Below are 23,283 nucleotides of genomic sequence, written 5' to 3'. Positions count from 1 at the left end.
AGTCTGATATTAGAGAAACTAGTTTTGACACATTCGTGCATCTTCTTCAGTCTCAAGAAGACAACGTGAGACTGAAGAGGATGCAAGAATGTGTCAAAACTAGTTTCTCTAATATCAGACTTCTGATAGTTTGTTCCATTTACTGTGGTTTTTCATTTATTAACTTAGTTTCCCTATGTTTATGCCATTTACTGGAGAACACTTTTCTTCTAATTTTCTACAATTTTTTGTTTAAATCCTTATTTTTTCATTATCCAGAATGGTTTTCAAAGAATATTACTGTCAGGTATAGAAAATACAGCTTCTTTCAATATTGAAAAGTAATACAAAGGGTCAAATTCATACTTTTATATTTTGGTGGATAATTGACACTTTTTGGGAATCAGCCTGAAAATTAATTGTGCAGTGAAAGGGTTAAACTTTGGAAACCTTGATGAAGTTGAAGTAGACTTGTTCTTTGGTAAAATTAGCTAGAATTACAAATTTGTGTAATAGCTTGTCTGATGGTGTGATTTATCATGTTTGAATTCTTTTAAAATTTTGTTGAATATATACAGATGTGAATGAACATATGAACATTTTGTATATGTGGATGATGGATGACCTTGATGGACTATAGAGTCTTCTGTCATTTTGCTTTTCTGTATTTTTATTATACATGTTGTACCTAATACTAGTGTTAAATTGATGTTAAACAGGTTTGAATAATTACTGTATTTTCATGAGTTTACAAGACAAAAGAGTATTAGAATCGGACTAAAATATTATTAATCTGTTTTTTATACTTTATTTGTATTCAGTTGCATAGTTGCACATATATGATAAACAAATCTAAAGAATATTCTTTAAAACAGTGAATAAAATCAGTTTCTTTTTAGAATGACTTGTGCATGTAACTAGTGTTTTTAATTCTTTATTTCAGATACCATTGACAATAGGTGTTTTTTTAAACTCTTACTATGACATAAAATTCAATATCCTTGGAACAGTTTTTGCATCCATCGGTGTTATAGTCACATCATTATATCAAGTGGTGAGTTCGTAAAATATTTAATTGTTGTCAAAATGAACCAAACCTTAGTCTCATGAATATTGTAGCTAAAACTTTAGATTATATTTCTAAAATTGTAGGAAAATAGTTCTTCAAACTAGTTGCTCATAATGTATTCAGAAACTTAATTGAAAATATCAAACCTTTTGGCTTTTGGTTTGTTATACCTGATATTAAAGAACAGATAACTAATTTTTTAAATGTAATTTATTTCTTCGAATTAGGCAAGTGATGGAAATATTTACATGCTAAAAACCTTTTCAAGTCAATAATTTATTGTTGAAACTCAATTACAGTGTTAGAAAAATGATATTTTCTATAGTTTGTGAAGCATATTACTTCTGAAGCATTAATGGGTGTACAAATATCATATATAATTGAAGTTTAGTAAATAAATAGAAATGTTCTAATTGTACATAAGTCATACCATTTTGAGGTCCCTGCTACTCTGAAGATTATAAATCGAGATTCTGTATATGTTAACACTAACTTGGAGTCTTCATGAAATAATTGGTGGCATCCGATTTAATCTGTTAATTGTTCTTTCAAATAGTTTGTAGATTGAAATGGTTTAAATTCATATTTTATTAATGCAATTAATTTTTATAAAAAAAATAGAATAATTGAGTTAACTCAACATTTTTCAGCTAAATTTACAAAAAATATCATCATAAATTATATCTCATAATGTTCAGCATTAGCAAAATATATTATAATAGATATCTTATAGGAAAATGTTAACTGATCTCTCTGTAATCCTTTAGATACAGATTGTAAAATGTACTACAGTTTAACCCTGGTATTGGTAATGTTAATCACCTTCTCTAACCCATTTAGCATCAGGTCATTTACATTAATCCAATTTGATTAGGTTACATGCATATACACTACACTAAGGTGATTAAACTGACCATTATGATCTTCAGCTAAATTCTATATATTTATCTTCCAAAGTTGAACACTTGTTTGTCATGCTGCCAACATGTGTTTGTCACTGATTGTATGGTGCCATAAAGAAGGAGTAGCTATTTATAAGTCGTAGTTGTGCATTCAGATGTAGTTCCATCTGGTTCTATAGCAAGACAGCTGGCAAATTGATCTGTTATCGTAGTGTATGTGTTGTATTCTCAGTTGAATGTATGAAGTTTCTAAGTAAAATGAATTTCAATTGCCATATCTCTTTCAGCTATGGAACATTTACTAGCATAAAAATTATTCATTGTTATTTATTAAAATAACAGATTTAATGAGAAGAAAACATTTCTTTGGCAACCACATCCTGACTTGGAAATATACAGAGGTTTCAGTTATGTAACTTGAATATTTATTACCAAATTCATTGCTAAGGAAAATCCTAGACATATTTTATGATGGTTAGACTTTTGGATTTTAAAGATTTTTTACTTAAATTTCTGTAAAGTTCTGTTTGTTAACAGAAGTTGATAAAGACTTTCACCTTTGTCATAATTTTATGATATAGTTATTAGTAGTGAGAAACTTGCATATTTAATTTAAGAGAACATCACACCTGTTAAGATATACATATACATTCTTTTCAGGCACATTGTACTTGCTATTGTATTTTGGCACTGTGAAAAATAACTGTTGAAGTTAACATAAGCTAAACTAACACTATTCACAAGCTCCAACCAAGTTAACTGTGTTACTAAAACTAGTCAGTTGAAACAACTATTAAAGACTTTATTTTTCATAATGTTAAAAAAAGTTTTTGTTTTTCACTTTTAATTTACACATATATTTTTCTCTAATGCTTTTCTTGAGGTTTCCTTATTGTAATTTTTCTCAAAATATATTTCATTTACTCCTGAAATTAGCCTTTTTTTTTGGTAGCAATGGATTATCAAATTGGTGCTATTGCTTTGATTACATATTAAGTGGTATAATTGTGGGTACAAACTGGTTTTTGTTTTTTTCACAAGAAATAACCATGTGCCTGAAACAAGTATTTTTACATTTAGCACATCAAAGTGATTATTTCTGACTGATGGTAAACAGATTATGTTTTTTGACTTGCTGATTATCAAGTAAGAAGTTTATCATTCAACTGAAGACTGTCTATAACAAATCAGAAGCCTCACTGTATTTGTCACACAACTGTGAAAAACCTTTGAATTTAGAAGCCTGTTTTATAATGTAATGTAGTGTAAGGATTACTGGACATACTTGATAGTAACTATAACACCATTAAGACCTTTCTAAGTTGGTTAGGCCTAAGAACTGTATATTAGGTAATCAGTACAGTAATATTGCAGGCCTGATATCAGTTAATGGGCTTTAGAAACTAGTGTATAAATTTTAAGGGTAGTACATCATTCCACATTGTTAGATGTGTTTCTACAGAAATGAAAACTGTCCATTACTATGCTTATTAGCCTGTTGATTACCATTTTTAACTTTCACTTTAGTTGTTGATGAGGGAAGGATTTGTCAGGACTTAGTCATGCCATTCAGCTTATAAACCCCAGAATCCTTTTTATTGATTTTGTTTGAAATTCATAATTAAGTTTTGAAGTAGATGTTTTAAGGGTAGAACATTATTTTGCAATGTTAGATTTATTCTAAAGAATTAAATAGTGATATCACCAAGAGGTGTTTCTTCGAGCAGTATTTAGTGTTTATTTCATATTTGTCTTGTTTTTTTGTTTTTTTTAATCTTTTTCCAGTGGGTAGGAGAAAAACAAAAGGAGTTTCAGGTTAATTCCATGCAACTACTCTATTATCAAGCTCCCTTGTCAGCTGCAATACTCCTTTTAGTGATTCCATTTGTCGAACCTCCTTGGGTAGAGAATGGTTTATTTCACCATTCATGGTCATCTACAGATGCTGTAAGTTTACAAAAACTTAAATGTGAAAAAACTACTTTCAGTAATATTTTTCCCAATGAATTTGTTTCCTCATATTGCTACACATTAATTCCTTGTATCTTATTTCAACAAAATTGGGGCTGTGTGAAACTAATTTTCAAAGTGCTTCAAATATTTTGTACAGAATGGAAGCTTTTCAATCTTCATATATGTAGATAAGTTTGTACTTGTTAAATATCTTTCTTAGTTAAAGTGACATCCTTTTTCTCTTTTTCTAATTAGTAAATGTGAGTAAAAGAAAAATATTTTGGACACCTATACAGGTCACTTTTGTCCTAAGTGTTTGGTTTACACAAATATGGACAAAAAAATATGTTGTATCATAGTTTTAAATTTCATTGCTTATAAATATGATAAATAAAGTCCTCATATAAATAAGTGCTTCTAAAGAGCTGTATTATTTATCTTCTGATCCTTTGTAAAAAAAGAAAAAGAAACTTTCATTTGGTGGAGCTATGAAGAGGCAGTTGCAGTCAAAATTATAATTAGTTTGTGATCACAACTTGTATTTAAAGAGATTACATATAAGGCAGGTGATGAATCTATGATGCAAGATAAGTTTTTTCGTTTATAGTTTTGTCAGCTGTGAGACTATTTTGGGAGCATTTTGTGTTATTAATTTTTGTTTTTAGCTTTTCACAGCAGAAAGACAGAAGGTAAAGTATTGTGTAATAGTTTTGTCAGTTGGCATTTTCAAAGTCCACTCCACTTAATGGAAGAGAAAGTGAGCTATTTCTTATACAAAATTTTACAACTTACACAATTTCATGAATTAATGATAAAAAATGGATAAGTCTAACTCTCAAATAAAACTAAACATTCAGTTACTAGTTAAATTTCCTCTCATATCTGTGACATAAATTAACTGACTAACCAAATGTCTGATTCACTTATCAACAAAAACAACTCTGGTGTTTTCATACAGTATTTTTTCCCCAAGTTTAGAAAAAACGAGATATCACATAAAATCTAGACACTCAGGAAATTTGTGTCACACATCATCAATTTTATCAAAGCAAAATTCCCTCTAGTAAACAATACAAAAACTTCTATGTTAAAATATTAAATATATAGCCTAAAACAGTATGTACACTTTTATACTCACTAATAATGTGATAATTAGATGTTACTAATTGCTATAATTGTAGTGAGGATGTTGGAGTGATTAGTATTGTATAGTTAGATGCACCAACTATTAGGTCGTCAAGAAATTAATGTTATGTTTTGGAACACTTCTACTTACCCCCCCACCCCACACACACACACACAAAAACATACATCACATATAATAGTTAAATGAACCACCTAAACATCACATTAGTGTAGCCTATATAATGTATAAAGTTTAGTATACTCTAATCCAGTGGTGGTATTCAAATATTTTAACAACAGGTTCTCTCACTAGCAGCATGTAAAAATATTAGATATTAAAAAAAGGAGGGGCCAAAAAGCCCTCCCCTCCCCCCCCATCACTGAGAAAATAAAAATAGGCCGTCACGGATAGTGTTAAAGATTCTTTAGAAACTTTCAATTAAAAAAGTATTTTATAATCTTTCAACTTAACAAAATTCAAATCATCAAATAATTACGTTAATCTATTATTATTATTATACCTAAGGTTAGATCATCTATATACATAGCTCTAGGCCCCTAGATCTATATAATTAATATACCTTATACAGCTATGAAAATTGAAATGTTATGCTAATAATTGGCAAGTACGAAATTGCATTAGAAAATATTTTTCCCCAATAATTTATAAAATTTGTTAGATGATAGATCTATCATCTATGCATTAGTTTAATACATTTTTAAATTTTTAAGAAATATACATTTTTGTGTTTTCGCTCCAAATATAACAGGACCCCTTTCTCTAATAATTCATTTCTTTGTTTTTCACCTGTTACTATCCATTTTATTTATTTTTTTGTTTTTTTCTACTTTACTTTTTTTTGAATATATTTTTTAACGTATTACGTATGGAAGAAATTAATTAAATTATTATTATTAGATCTAACTTAGTTATATCATCTACTATAGGCCAAGCGTCCTAGGCCTACGTGTGAGTGCAAATCTGTGCTGAATTATTAGCCAGCGGGTGAACGCTTTTTCTACAGATTCTTTTAGATAAGATCATAAGGATCTGTATAAAAAAAAACACTTACCTGCTGGCAAATGATTCATCAGAGATCTAGTAGACCTAGTCCACCTAGCCTGCTAGTAAAGTTGCATTGTAAACACGCATACTTGTAAGTTGTAACGTTATTATTAGGCCTATACATACGATTGTTAACAACCAGTTCGTAGAGGTAATTAAATTCTAAGAATAGGTTTGCACGAACCGGTGCGAACCGGCTGAATCCCACCACTGAGATAGACCTAACTGAAAGGCAGATAAATCTGAAATCTGAGTTTTTTTTATGAAATTTTGGTGTTTCCTCTATAAAATACATTGGAATAAAACTTATATCAAAACCAACTATGTTTTAAAGTTATTAGGGATAATTTGACCGAAACTACAATGTACCTAGTGTACTATCTGAAATCATATCATGGGACAACTCACTTGTAATGTTAGTAAGATGATACATGGTAAGCATTTCATGCATAACAAACTATGTTTCTTTTGAATATTTTTAAAAGTCATAAACATCCTTGTTTTAACTGACTAAATATATTGAACCAGTTATAAGATACAACAGTTCTTATTTCATATCAATTTCATGCACATACCTCTTTTAATGCTACACACACACACAGATAAAATTGTAGGTGTTTTTACTCTGGTGCAATTTCAACATGTTAGAAATGGTTTATATAGCACATAACTAATGCAAAAAAGTTTTTTTATTTTCTGTAATAGCATAAGCAACCTCTGTGTTGACATAGAAAGAGTCAAAACACTATTGGACATACCTTGGCACTGATATCCTTGTTTACCCAGACCCCTATCACAAAATAAAAATAGACAAAATCTGCAGAATAGTACACACAAAAGACACTATTAGTCAAGATAATGTATGACAAATGATAAAACACAAATATCTTGGATTATTAGGATTCATAATTGTTTATCATAATGCCTGGGACAACTAAATAACATTTTGGTAAATTAGAGATTGTGATTGCTATTGATCCATGATAGTGACATAACTAGTTTTGAATTTTTTTTATTACAACCGTATATGAAGCAATTTATTTATTTTATTTTCTCTAAATTTTTTTTATGTTTTCCTTTTACTAGCAATGTGCTGGTACTATTTCTCTGTTACTTTACTGAGAATAGATATTTCATTTTTTAAACCAATTTTCAAGGAATCTTTGCAAAATAAGAGACTTGAATCAAGACTTAGTCAGCAGCAAATTAAATTTAATGCAGGCATGTTCTAGTTATCATACTAACAACATAAAGTAATGTTATGTCTTGATAATTAACCTCAATTCTTTTAATTACAATAGTTATTTAAAGGTTTCTAGACAGAGAGAGAAAAAAAAGAGAGACAAAGAAATTAAAGTAGCATATTTTGCAGGATATCAACATTGAAAATTGCTATCCTAAAGATATTAATGTATACTTAGCATTTTCAATCTCATATCTAGTTTTTATATCTTTAACACTTCAAAGTAAAATTACCATTATTATACACTTCTGTTTTCTCACATGTAATTTCCATTTTGTTATATAGTTTAATTTTAATTAATTTTTTAACAATTTAATTAAATTTTTGTGTAAATGATTTTGATTATTTTTAATTGTTTACTGTAATTCATTATTTTCCACTTGTGATATTTTCTCTTAAGTACTTACTTATGCTACTCCCTCATTTTGAAATTAACTCTCATAGCACAGTCTAGTGACATTTCATTGGCTAGTTTATCTGATCACTCAAGATAATTTTTGCAGTTTATAAATATTTATAATGTTTGTGTAGGAATTTAATTCTGAATCAAAATTTTGGAAAGATTCTGCCAGTTTCAGACATATAAGTTAATCTCAAATTCACATACGAAGTCAACAATGGAAAATATTCCTTTTAACTGTAATTATACATACTCAAAAATATTATAAATACTATAACCAAAATATTATTCCTTGAAATAAATATAAATAAACATTTAATACCTGTAAGCTGTTTTTTACAGAGTTAATAATCAAAGAATGATGGAAATGGTACACAACTGAAATGAGACTAAATGTAACTTAATTCTAAAATTTAAATTTTGATGAGCAGAATAACTGGATAACTTATTACTATGAAAATTATGTTTTTATTAAACACCAACATTTATGATGATTATTAGTGTTACACATCATTAAAATTTTAATACTTTAATTTTGTAATAATCATTGATATAAATATCAATGTTTGTTTTCCCACACAGGAAAAACTGAATAAAGTTACACCAATATAATCAGCGTACTGTATTCTACTTGTGAGGATGTTAAATATTCTACAAGAGTCTTTAGTTCTGAATAAAATTGTGTCACTAGTTTTCAGTGTATTTTGTTTATTAAAAATATTCAAGTATTATCAGAATGTAATGAAACAATTTTGCCAGATAACAGGTAATCTTATATTTATGTCACAATCAAATAGTAGTATAACACCAAATAATCAATATACTTGTTAAAGGCTGCTCACCATATGAATTCTCTACAGTGGGAGCAGAATGTAGGTTGGCGAAGAATTGTAGCCATAAATTTGTGACCATTAACCTGATGCACTCTCCTTCGCATAGCTCCCCGCCTCTGATTAAGCCCTGGTCTTTCTTTAAACACTTTTGGCTTTTGTGGTGCATTTTCTAAAGCAAAATATCAATATAATGACACTAATGGATAAAAAACTTGTAAATAACCATATAGAAGTAACTGTACTTATAAAAATAATATTTTTTATCACAGATAAATTCATTTGTTTAAGAGCCATTTTTTAAGCCGTTAAAATTTTTCCCTTAAGATTTAATTGTGTTGATAAAATTTTTCACCTGTTGATATCTTATCAATAATAATGTAATCACAAAGTTTAAGAACTTTTCATCCTCATCCTAGAAACACTTGTTTATGGAATATTTTAGATTATTTCTTCAGGACAAACTAGGTAGCTGAGACAAAGTCTGGGAAATAGGTAACAAGAGATTATTCCTGAAATTCATAGTCTAGTGCACTGTCTGGTATTAAGTATATACCACTGTGGCTTTTCCTATGGGAATTTCTGAGGGATTAATTATTCTTATGGTAAAATAAAGCTGCATAATTTTTTCCTTCCACATTTGTTAATTTGGTCTTGTCTACTTTTATTTCTTTAAACTCTAGTATTCATTCTAAGCCACTGTTCTCAGCTATGCACTAAATGTAATTAAAAATAAATATTTTCTTATCTCTTTATTATAATTAAATTTTAAAATTGAACACAATATACAAAATCTAGCAATTAAATGTTTGTTTTGTTTTGAATTTCACACAAAGCTACACAAGGGCTAGTTGCACTAGCCATCCCTAATTTAGCAGTGAAAGACTAGAGTGAAGGCAGCTAATCATCAACACCCACTACTAACTCTTGGGTTACTCTTTTTTAACAAATAGTGGGATTAACCATAACATTATAATGCTCGCACAGCTGAAAGGGCAAGCATGTTTGGTGGAACAAGGATTCAAACTTGCAACCCTCAGGCCATAGCAATAAAAGGTTTTTCAATCAATGTAGTATATTTATTCTTATTCCTAAGTCAACTTTGAAGGACTCACATAAACATTTAAATTATGTCATGTTGGCTTTACAAAAAGCCCTTTTCTATATAATAGTAACAAATATACTATGTACGTTTATTTTAAGTCTTTAGAATTTCACATATTTAACTAACATTAGACTTAAAAATAAATGAAAATAATTCAACAGTATTATATGTCAAATACTCAGAAATGGCAATAATACCCATTCTGACTCAACTGTTAAGAATCAGTTGATTATAATTGAAGATTAAGAACTATTTAACGTCCCTCATTAGTCCATATGTTTCCTTTTTAAACCAATCCCACATATGAAACAATGAAAATGTGTTCATGAACATGTGGACTAGAATAATAACATGACTCAAAGAAAGCCAACAAAAAAAAAGATGTAATCAATTACTCAGTAATAGGCAAGTGAATGCTAAAAAGGAAACAAATATAGCTGCAACACTACCTAAAAGCACTTTTAAAGAGGTACATGTATATCAATAAAGTATGATCAACACTAATCTAACATACAATAATCTACATTTGAATATTACTAAACCTAACATGTACTAGATACAATATGTTATTATTTTAACAAGGAATAAGATAGCTATTTCAAATTTTAATTTTATCTTGTTTACGTTAGCTTTCAAACTATTTAAACTTGTTTCCAAAACTACTGCTGTCTAGTACTTTATACTTAAAGTAATAAATAAAGCTAGAGATGCTTGTAAAGCACAAAAATAGTAAACGATCCTTTCACAAAAACACTGAATATATTTATAGTACATTGCAAAAATAACACGCCTCTAAGTGTTTTACAGCAGGGGTTCCCAAATGAGCCCGATATCTGTAAAGTGCTTGAGCTAACAGTATGTACCATTCATTATAATAGTAAAAGGGAGATGATTGCAAGGAAACAAAAAGTAATCTAAAGTTAATCCATTTCTAAGGAAGTCTCAGAACCCTTACTTTACACAAGCTTAATATCAGCTTAATGGTTGTTTATTTCTGATTTTTTAAACAACATAATTCTATATGATAATAATACATAAATTCTTCTTTATATGTATATATATATTGCGAAACCTACTTATGAGTCATGCTCAGCCCTCTATTATTAAAAGAATTAGAGTTAGTTACCTTATTTAAATTTTGAAAAGGGCAAAAAAAGAAGAATATTTCAAATTATAAAGAAACAAACAAACAAAAATAAGTAGTAAAAAGCATCATGAACACACTAGTAGCACTAGTAAACAACATTTAAAATAATTAACTAATGTTTGTTACCACTAAATACTAAGAAATGAATATTGACACTAAAATTTTTCATTACAAAATTTATTGTTACTCAATTATTTGCATTTTCTAACTTTCTCAAATGCATATTATAAGAAAATATCATTCATACAGGCAAAACAAGCTTCAACACTATATACAAGTAGTAATAATAAACACAAATGTTCTAGCTCCAGAACTAGTAAAATGCTAAAATCAGTAGTCACTCAAAAACCTAAAACAACAAAGAACACAGTTAAACAAATATACACTTTAAATATTGCTTGAATTTGTATTATAAGAATTTTTTGAATAATACCTGAAAATAAATATTTCATTCTCTATATAAAACTTTGCCCTTCAGAGAACTTTCTTTTCTAATTCACAATATATAATATTCTCCCTTTCCATCAGCCAATTTTGTGAAACTCATGTACATATAATGCTTGTCTACAATGCTCTATTTCAGGTATATTCTCATAGTACACAAAAAACAAATCAACACCTAACAGTTAATTCACTTACAACTTCTATTAACATACAAAATATTCTTTCTCAACATTTATTTAGGTTATTCACTGTTATTTATGCTCATAGATGCTAATATATTTATGTTCTCATATGATAGCACCCTTCTCCAAATGTCCAATTTGTCATTTAAATATTAAGAAATGCAATTTTAATTATTATTTTTTAGTTTTCAAAACCATACTACTGTTATTTCCATTTCCCAAACAAAATGATCAATAAAAAACAATCCCCTTTTAATACGACATTAACATTAGTTGAAACAGTGGCTGCTTAAGTTCTGATTGGAGATAATAAACACTGTATGGTATGTAATTTATTGATGCATATGATGAACAAGTGTTATACAGAAACTTGAGTACATTATATTAGAATGATTTTGGAGCCTCACAATGTCATTACAATCCATGGACACACCCAAACATGCTCTGTATGATGACCAAGTATCAATAGCCCTGCAGCCTGGTTTCCACTGAAAAAGCACCACCAGAGAATTGTTCTGTCCAAAGCACATCACCCCTTCCTGCATTCCTTCCATATTCCATAACTTAGTGTACAAGGAATATGGTTTCTCAGTACCAATTTCAACAGTACGATTGCACAGAAATCCATAGATGATGTGACTGGAAACATGATCGATATCTCTTTCTATGGGATAGCATGAATACCTATTTCATTTTCCAGAGCAACTTGAAGTATGCAATAGTTAAATGGGAGATATAACTGAAATCCCATACTTTATTGGCATAATTTCCAAAAGGAGATCCTACTTGATTATGTTACATACTGTAGCCTAGGGCATATGGATGGGTTTTGCCACTAAACTTTGTGTCCAAGAATTCTCACCTGTTACAAGGTGCAAAGACTTTGCTTACCACAGCTGGGATATGACTTGTTTCAGGTCTCTTTCTGGATGGTTCTGGTGCCCCAAGCTGATACATATTCTTTTGCTATTCAACTAAATTAAGTCCAAAGGATATTCTCTTCTTAAAAATTCTAAATCCCTGATCTGACCACATCTTTATGATCTAAATGTATGAATATCTTGCATCAGAAAGACTGTTACATACACTTCCCAAAAGTGATCAATTTTCAGTGGCATCATACAACTTACAAAATGCCATACAGTGCCAAAAGGTAGTTCTGATACATTCTGTTCTACCCCAACTTTATATTGGCTGTGGTTGTCACACAACTTGCTGATTTAAAAATTCAAAATCATTTTAATACAACATACACAATCATGTATATCAAGAAGCCATTCTTCATACATCATCTTAAACTGAAAATTAATTTGTATTAATTATTATTTTAGATGAAAAACTACTTCATTTTCCAGAGCTACTTGAAGTATGCAATAGTTAAATGGGAGATATAACTAAATTAAGTCCAAAGGATACCCTCTTCTTAAAAATTCTAAATCCCTGATCGGACCACAATATGTGGTATTGCATAACAAAGAAAAACATGCTTTTTGTAACACACCATATGCTCTTTTCACAAAAACTAAAAATAAATGGCTCAAAATATTATTCATACCTTCTGTTATAAAAAAATGTTTTATTAAAAAATAGATTTACCCAACAGTAATTAAATGCATTTACAATTAAAAGCAATACAACATTATAATCATTACATAATAAATAGTTATTAAAAACAGGAACTAGCCCTAAAAAAAGAGACTCTACATATGTTTCAGTGTTCTATGAAGATGGTGTCATAGGACACTGAAACATATGTAGAGTCTTTTTTAGGGCTAGTTCCTGTTTTAATAACTTGTGTAATGATTATACTTCTTTAAATCACACCCTTCTACAACTAAAAAGTAGCAAGATGACCAAGTTTATAAAAGACAAAAAGACACACCTTTTACTGCTAGTTTTATTGACATTTCATCCACAAGAAATTGAATGAATAAAGTATTTTGAAATTTACCATCAAATGATCTAACAAAAATCTGACAATTTTTACAAATAAGAAAAAAACTACACATTAAGTGATTTTGTACATTTTTTCCAACCATAAAATACCAACAATTTACCTTGTGATTGAAGTTCAACAATAATGTGAATTTTCCCCTCTGGTTCCAAGTCAACCTATGTAAAATGTACATACAAAGAAGGATTTTAGTTGGATAATACATTATATGAAAATTATTAAAACTAGCAGAAATGCCACCCTAATGGCAGCTGTTTCTGCTAGTAATTACTAATCTTAGTATTCATACCTCACTGAAATAAATTTAGAAAAAGTGAATATTTTCTACAAAAAGTATTTTTTTCTGGCAAGTGCTGCAAAGAAAAAGCATTCAGATTGTGCTCTTTAGTCATATGCAACTCACTGCATCAAAATGATTCAATGTACAGAGCTCAAAATTCTCAAACACTTTACTGATATAAACTATAAGTTTTTTTAAAAACTCCAGTTTCTCAGTATTACATTTAAAAATTACATCAATAAAGATATAATCAAACCCTCACATACACTCCTAGTGAAATTCATGTTCTTGTTGAAAGGAAAGTACTTTTATTTAAAATTGTGCTCTATTATAAAAAATAGTTGTTGCACATACCAGTTATTTTTCTAATTGTCTGAATCTTGAATAATCAAAGTCGTTAAATACATAGATACTGACATACATTATACTTCCATTATAGTAAAATGAACAATATATTTAATTTTTCTCTTATACATCACATTGCAAGAACATAGATACTGACATACATGATACATCCATTATAGAAGATAGACAATATATTTAATTTTTCCCTTATACATCACATGCAAGATAATTAATTAAAAATTAGTACTTTTTATATTTCCCTCATTATACTGTAATAAATTTTCACTAGTCAAATGCTCCTTTCACACTATGATGTTTAACAAAATTACATATCTTTGAAATACAACTTTATGTCTTAAATAGCAAATTTACAAAACACTTAAATGGTACCACTAAATTATCTAGTCAACACAGTTTTGAATATATTCCAAGAAAGTTCCAAATATAGAAACAATTTTATACTTATAATTTATTCATGAAGAAATATGATAAAAAAATTTACATGTAACTGCTAAATACGCAACAGGTACCTAATTAGAAATTATACTGTATACTAAAGCAAAACAAAAAATATGAGTTTGACTTACATGGCTTATTCCAGTTTCCAAATAAAATAAAACTGAAATATTTATAACTAAACTACTAAAACACAACATTCTGAATAATAATTTAATCTTTCTTATTGCTGACTGAACTTCCTTGTTCTGCTTAAATTGATAAAAATGCATTTTCAAGTCTTATGATTCCACATAAAAAAGCCACACCAAATCACAAAGATAAATTTTTATATATTTTTTGGTAACATGCAAAAAATATCACGTAGAATTTAGTTGTAATGTCCGACATAAATATATGTAGAGGACTAAGAACAGGACTGATATCAGCAGTATTACTTAACTAGTACCATGCAAAGCTTTCTTTCTGCCCCTGAGCATTGCTAATAGTTTTAACATTCAGCACACCAGTCTATATACCCCACAAATTTCGCACCACTTAGGAACATGTATATAGCATGTGACAACCCTCCACTAATAGTACTGCACCACCTATAATGGTGTATCTAATTTCCTCTGATGTTCCCACTCAATCCTCACTTTTGAGAATTGGCAAGATCTAAAATGAAGAACACTGGCAGTGGAGAGGAAGGGTGGGAAGTGTGTGAGCAGAGGTAAAGTACCTATCGGGAAATGCATTTTCAATGTAAGAATATATTAGCTTTTGATACAATCTTACCTCCGCTCACACACAAAGCTAGAATTCCACATTAAAATAGTGGAAGGGCCACAGTAGGTGCCTCAAATTCAAAACAAAGCACACAAGTGGGGCACTGCACTACTTCTGGAACAGGTATGCTCTTCACTCCAGAAGAAGGAAATGAACCTGACATTGGCAGAAAAAAAGGGATTTGCACAAGCTTAATTCATTCTGAGAGCTGCAATCCACAGGAAAAAACAAAGCAAATTCAAACTATCCACCATTGCACAAACCAGACCAGAAACTATCTGGCTCCCATAAGTGAACAGCCACTCTATGAAATGAAAACTTGAAGTAAACTCGATACCCACATAAAAAGAAATGATAAGTCAAGGGACAGTTCGCCGAAACACAACAATGGAGAAAAACAACTAGCCTTGGCAATGGATATGCCCAATCTCAACCGAACAGATGAGGTTCCACAACCCATCACTGGCATTTGGAGGTTGAGGATCACCCAGATAAAAACAAATTAAGAGTAACATAAACATTGTAGCAAGGGAATGTGGACCATGTGATATATATACACCAACCCAAACTGTAAGTAAACAGTGTCATGTGTTATGCAACCTAAATTATGAAGAGAAACTTAGCATTTGGCCAAAACTGGACAAACTCACAAAACAACCATCAGTGTAAGAAGTGTAACAAACTAAATTTAGCATTATGGGGTCATGTCACTGGCTCAATTCAACCGTAAGAACAGGGCAATATCTGTAACCACTATTAACCATTTCACTGCTGTATGTGACTTTAGTTGAATTCCAGGTACAGCGCCGAACGCGAGTTAAGTCGAATTCCTGACACAGTTCCATTTACCAGTCTGTAATTTACTCCGTGCCGCACCTGCATGGCTTCTAGCAACCACAATGTAATTTAGCATAGTTTCCTTGATCGTGGGGGTTATTTTTGTGAAATTCTTGACTTTTGACCCAATTTGAGGGTAAAAAACAAAAAACAATGGCTTGCCACAGAGGATGTATTGGGCGAAATAATGTGAGATTCAGACTCAGAATTGAGTGAATTTGGTGATGACAATTGGGAAAAGAGTGACACAGATACCAATAATACAGTAAGTAATGATAATGCACATGATGTAGCGCATGGGGAAAGTGATGATGATGATGGTAGCCAATGGGTCATGGGTGATGCTGATCATGAGTGGGTCATTGATGATGATTATGACAATTATGACCAATGGGCCATGGGTGATGCTGATCATGAGTGGGTCATTGATGATGATTATGACAATTATATCCCAATTTGGTGCCCAGCTTTGCCTGGCGGTAACCGACCTGTTGATTATTTCTACTTGTTATTCCCTAAGAAAGCATTTGAGCTTATTTGTGAAATGACTAACATCTACGCCCTGGAGTTCTTTGATAATCCGGCAGACCTTCCTGAAAATTATTACTACAATGATTGGGTTGAGTGTACTACAGATGAAATCAAAGCCCATGCTGGTGCAGAAAATGATGGGATTGTGTTCCAAGCCAAGGATTAGTGACTACTGGGCAACTGGGGGTATAGCCCAGTCCTCTGGTTATCGAGATGTACTGCCATGCAATCGTTACTGACTTGTTTGACCAGAAATGTACGAGCTACCCATATCAACAAAAATGCAAAAAGTGGTACTACAAAATTTAACACTTCATTAGAGAAGCAGCACTAGTTAACTTCAACATACTGTACACAACTGCCAAACCTAATTCAAAAATGGAGCCACATTCATTCAGGGAAAATGTAGCAACCAAACTCCATGTTTCTATTCCTCCAAATAAATTTGGAAGGAAAGGGAGGAGGTCGACAGATAACCCAGAGGATACGGAGGAGCGACAGACAGGGCATCACTTTCCCATGGCTTATCCAGATCCTAAATACAAGCCATAGGGTGTAGTGAAAGCCCTTCACATCCAAAGAAGAAGCAAACCAGACATGAATGCATGAATTGTACAGATGGGAGGGGCGATGCCTGCCCATGTGTCTTCCAGACTGCTTCATGAAGTACCACACGGTCAAGCATTTCAGACGTTAGAAGAAAAAAGGTAGTAAAACTACATTATTTTTCCTCTAAAATGTTGTGTTTATTGTTTCAATGTTCTTTTCTAACATTTGTGGTGTATATATGCGCATTTTATGGTGATTTAACTATTTTAAAATAATGCGTTTCAAAATAACCATTTATCACTGGAAATTCCGGCACTGTAGATAACTTTCCATAGTAAAAATCGGCAGTGAAAGAGTTATGAGCAGAAATAATAGCTCACCCAACCATAAATGCAGGGAAGACACATCCTGCACCCAGAATTATGAGGAGGATATGGAACATTTGCTCAACCAAAGGAGCAGTGTACATACATTCTGTTGTTGGTATTATGAAGCAGATGAAGTCCCCAAACTCAATCATAGGAGCAGGGAAAGAAACCTCCTGTAACCAGAATTAACAAGAAGGGGGCCTCTACTGCACTCAACCATGGGAACATTGTCATCTGGAACTCAATATTACAAAGAGGATACCATGTAGGCTGGTCCTGCTCAAACCTACATTTGGTTCTCTTGGAAATAAGCATCCACGGAAAAGGAAAGGAGGGAACCTAGCTTTACCCTTTTCTCACTGTGTGGTTGTACTGTAAGGTAAATTTCTGCTTCTCACTTAGAAGGAAGCCTCCTGGGTTCACCATCCCAGTGACTGGGAACTTGTAAGTGGTAAGGACTCCTGTGCTCCACTTGGAGAAAAAAGGGAGGAGTCTGGAGGAATGTCACACTGATGAAAGTGCAATGTGTGTCCATGATTATCTACTTTTAAAAGCATCCCCAATTTATGCAATCAAAGGGTCGGTAGGGATGGGCAGAAATCCCCTTCTGCTTTACTCATGAAAGTCTATGAGTGATGGCCCACCATTGAGTGAAACTTACGGATACTGAGACACATATGTATATACCATAAGGCCACCCCATCTATACAGTGAGTATTATAGCTCTACTGGTATAGAGTGCAGATTTGAGTTAAAGCATACTTGATCAGGCAATACCTGCCATAGAGTGGGATCCCATTAGCAGTGTTAAAAGAGAATTCCTGGAAAGAAAACATAAATGAAATGTTGTGAAAGACATACCCCAGTCAAAAGCAAATGGACATGTGTAGAATTGCCATGGGAGGGAGACAATATTAACCTGAGAAAGATACAGGCAGATTGTGCAGATAATGAGCTACTAAGGTATTAGAAGTAGTATACATTCCAAATACACGGTGATAGGACAAATCTGATGGGAAGAAATTTCATGGAGATTGCGACTTTCCATGGATAAGTCTGAATATGTCAACCTAAGGAGTTGACAAACCCAACCAGTTAGTGTGACAGGGGTATACCACAGGAAACAGAAGGATTTCAGGAAAGAAAAATGTCTGTAACGTGAACCCCGAAAGGAGGCAGTACAAGCCACATAAAACCGTAAGGAGTGAACCGGACAAAAAAGTTGATCGGGATCAGAATGGGAGCCTTCACAAACAGCAGAGGTCTTAGGGAAGAAGGACCAGTCTGTGTATAAGGGATGACATAAGAGGAATGGCATAAGTATCCAATCAATGACATCCACAAGCTAGGAAGAGAAAGAAATAGGGCCTTGAGGGTTCAAAGGGAGGACAGAAAAGGTCGTAAAGGGTCACATTGAGATACCAATTAGGCAATTCAAGGAAACACAGAAGACACAGGACAAGAAAGGAGGAAAATGACAGGGGAAGACAAAATCTTACAAAACTTGGAGAAACTGCAGGTGTTCAACAAGGCTGCCCAACAGTTAGATATAGTCAAGTGGACAAGCCTTTGTCAAACAACCAGGAGAAGAATTGGGAAAGATGAGGACCAGAATAGTGGGAAGAACAGAAACCACACAGTGGATACCAAAGGCAGAAGGTAAACCATCGCCTTTGGTAAATTTACACGGAAGAAGGCTGAGGCAACAGACCTGATAAAAGCTATGCCTGAATATGAAGGATGGTGATGTGTGGATGAATGATGTTTAACTGAGGTTGATGGAGTAGGGACCATAACAGAGGTAAGTGTAGGGGATGTTGCACAAGTAAAGGTCAGAGCTATTGGAACCAAAGTTGCACCAGCCAAAATGGAGACCCCAGGGGAACTAGACATGGAATGGTTTGATTAGGGATACAACTCTGGAGGAGTCAAATAGGAGGGTAAGCAGAGATGTGAAGATCCCTCCAATCTTGACTGAATGTCAGTGAGTGTGGAATAGGAGACTGAAACAAAGGGTGACAAAGGCACTGAGAACACACTCACTGAAAGACTTGTGATTCACGTGACCACTCTGTGGAGAAAATCTTGTTGGGTCGAGATAATCAATCTGCAACCAGATTCAAGGCACGAAAAACATGACAAGCTGATACCACAATGTGGTGACTGTTACCCAGAAAAGGAGATCCAGGGTCTGAAAGGACAGAGACATGAATATGGTACCCCCTTTCTTGGTGATACAAGTGACCACTGTGGAGTTGTCAGAATGTACCATAACCACCCTCCCCCACAGGAGAGGAAGAAATAGCTCAATAAACTGCCATAAGTTTGAAAAAGTTGATATAAAGAAAAGACTCCATGGCTGACCAGAGAACAGAATCTCCCAGGAGTCGTGGTAAGCCCTCCAAACCTTCTAGAGATGAGTCCTTGAACATATGTAAATCCAGACAAGATGAAGGAAGAGGAAACTCCACCATGGTCTAGTCCAAAGGATCCTCTGAAGGGAACGCACATGAGCTTGACCCATGAGAATAAGAGCTTCCAAGGAAGACCACTTCCCCAAAAGAGATAGAACTTCTCGAGCTGTTAGAGAATGTGAGGTGAGAGCCTTGTGTACTGCTTGCTAAATATCCCGAAGATGAAGAGGAGAAAGCTGGGCCTGTCTGTGATGGGTATTGAAGTAAAATCCATATGAATGAGGTATTGAGTGGGAGTAAGAAGAACATACTTCTCCACTTTTATCAGGAATCCCACCTTTGTTGCTTCGTCTAAGAGCAGACAAGTGTAGTCCCTGAACTGTGAATGGGAAGAAGCAAGAAGGAGCTAACCATCCATGTAATGATGAGTGTAAAAACCCAACAAGTGAAGATATTGGGAAAAAGTTTATTCCACCTGAAAAAACACATAAGTAGTTGAGGTTAATCCAGATAGTAGTTCCCGGACTTGGGACACTCGACCCTCATGGACAAACCAAAGAAAATAACGTGACTTGGGAGCAATGAGGATGTGAAGATATGTGCCATCACATTGAATTTGGTCATTCAGAGTCCTGGGGAAAACACCAACTGAAGCGAGAGATAGAACACCATAGTAAAATAAGGGGGTTCCATAAAGAAATTCAACTGGGATAGATCAATGATATGTCTCTGATCTCCAGTCTCCATGGGGACTACAAAGAGATGGGAATAAAACCCCAGTTGCATGAGGCACACCTGTTCAATAGGTTCTTTGCGATGCAGGTTGTAGACTGCCTCAGTAAGATTACTAAGAGATGAGGGATCCCATGGAGGAAGGAAGGAAATAGGAGAATGGAAAAGGGAAGATGAGACCAGAACTGAAGGCATAGACCTCCAGGCAGAACTAATAAAACCTATGGATCCATTGCAAAATTCCACCCACACTGTAGAAAAATGGTGTAATCTGGCCCCCACCAGTTCTTAACCCACTAAGGAGTCTCCTATACCATTGGTGTTGCTCAACCTGGGAGCGGGAAAAATGAAGGTAGGGTTGGGAACACTGGGAGGAAGGTAAGTGTCTCAGCAAGGAAGAAAAAGGTCAGGAAACAAGGATGAGCATCTCCTTGTATTATGTGGGAGGTTGAGATAATCATTGGCCAGAGAAGACAGACGAATTTAACCTAGCCACATCAAACCTAGATTCTACATAATCTGGAAGACCACCAAATACAGTATTGTGTAAGAAAGGGGCTTGACACAGATCCTGCAATGATGAATGAGAGAGATGCACTCCCTCAAGTAAAGAAGAACTACCCAACAAGTCCCAACAGCACAGTAGCCAGATATTAAAGGAAAGGGCAAAGGGTGATAAACAAGCCACAGTGGCCCAAAGGAGGGACCTGAGTTCATCACAAACCACACAAATTTATTTTATGACTAAGAATCTCACTGTATAAAATTTATTAAATTAACTGAAAGTTACCTAGGAAAGTTTTAGGCAAATCACGAAATCTATTTCTAAAGTTAAAACAATACTACAGGTTTTCTAATATTTTAAAATGAATATGAGATTCCTCACCCACAATACTTGGTCATTTGTTTAATGGTGAAAAGGAACAGTATTGAATTCTATAAAACTGGATAGAAGTAATGTTCTGAAAGATTTACAGGGTTCAAAATACTTAATTGTGGTGATATACAAGTTAAAATAAAAAAACAAGATAATCAATTGGTGGAAGTTTTAATAGTTTATTCTTCAAAATTTTTGTAAGAAAATATTTTTAATTAAATTAACACATAGATCACTTCCTTACACATATTATAATTAGTTAGATTAACTAAAGCAGTGTCATGCTTCAGTTTATCCATTTGGAAGACCTTTCTTTTTTCGGTATGAGAATCTCAAGGCCTGCTAATTAATGAAGTTTCAATTTTCAAAAAGAGGATGTATTAAGTAAAAAGACTAATGTCAATTGGTACATGTCAGATTTTCATAGGGCTGTGATTTTTTATAGTAGGTGTCTGTGACATGCTGGTGATAAATTTCAACAATAAATGGACAACACACAATCCACTTGTTTTAAAATAATATATTCAAAACAAGTCAAATGTATGTACAAAAATTTGTTTCACTATTGGTTATCACAGCTGTATCCAGTACTTTAAATAAATGTCTCTTTTTTTTTCTCAAAGTCCAAACAGTCGAGTTCAATTACTTTAGAACACCTTTGATAAGACAAATTATTTTCTTCTTCACTTACATTACCTCATGGATTACCACAGTTACATACAGAGCTTTAAATAATTCTCTTTTATATAAAAAGTCCAAGACAGGCTGGTTCAGTTACATTAGAACTCAATTGGCAAGACAAGTATTCTTCTCTGCTCTGTTATTACAATACAATCTATGATTATTACATTTTAAAAAGTCACCACTATACACACTTTATGGCTAAACTCACGATTACCCAGTCTAACTTCACTTTTACTTTCACTAACTTTGTCACCTATATATAAAGTGCTCAACTGAGGCCTACAACTTTCTACAAACTACCAGAAGTTATGACGTAATAATACTCACTCAAAGCAACGAGAAAAATTCAGAAGGTTTGAGTAACATGACATCAATTCACAACAGTTGAACTGCACAACAAATGATTCATAAACAGTTACGAAAGCAAACTTGACATAATTATCGCTTCTAAAAATAACCTACTTTAACATTCGTACTGTGTAAACTAAATAACATTCTTGTATTAAACTTAAAATTAACAGTCGTATATATACCTACCAGTACATTTATAGCAAAGATATTTACTTCAAAATATTGTTAATTTCATTTACCAAAAGTTTTCGTTTCTTTCACCAACTATCAGGAATTTACTTTTCAGGAATGAAGGCTGATCTACACCTGTGTATTTCTTGACATTTGCCCAAAATATTTTTGACATTATTCTGGATAATTTCTTACATGGTAAACTGTGTTTGTGCATTGAAGCATCAAATTATTTTACCCCACAGTATGTGTATAATATCAGGACCACTGTATTATAGAGCCCACAATATATCGGCCCATCAGTACCAGTTGCCCCAAGAGGACATAAATTAGTCTACCAACAAGGGTGGTATGTTCAACACTTGACAACAATCATTTGCTGCACATATACAGATAAACTTGGCCTAATCGAAACAATGGTCATTAACCCTTCTCATCTCATTTGTTGACTCGCATCAAAATTTTATTGATCTTCTATTTCATGAATTTATGTCAATAAGTTTGGTATCAACCTGTAGATT

At 32.6% G+C, this 23,283-nt stretch overlaps 1 protein-coding gene across 1 annotated transcript in view; it reads right to left on the bottom strand.

The window, feature by feature from the left end:
- Positions 1-23,283, bottom strand: part of LOC106464630 (calcium-independent protein kinase C-like) — an 83,696-nt gene that overhangs the window by 45,663 nt on the left and 14,750 nt on the right. Inside the window, exons 3-5 of the mRNA XM_022392358.1 lie at positions 13,503-13,557; positions 8,580-8,739; positions 6,853-6,884 (exon numbers count right to left, since the gene is read on the bottom strand). Coding sequence (XP_022248066.1) covers positions 6,853-6,884; positions 8,580-8,739; positions 13,503-13,557 — 247 coding nt within the window. The remainder of the gene's footprint in view (positions 1-6,852; positions 6,885-8,579; positions 8,740-13,502; positions 13,558-23,283) is intronic.

This window comes from Limulus polyphemus, unplaced genomic scaffold, assembly GCF_000517525.1.
Source record: "Limulus polyphemus unplaced genomic scaffold, Limulus_polyphemus-2.1.2 Scaffold1703, whole genome shotgun sequence".
In the NCBI taxonomy this organism is placed as follows: domain Eukaryota; kingdom Metazoa; phylum Arthropoda; class Merostomata; order Xiphosura; family Limulidae; genus Limulus; species Limulus polyphemus.
Note: the sequence above shows the minus strand (reverse complement) of the source record. Positions and strands in the feature narration are given on the sequence as shown.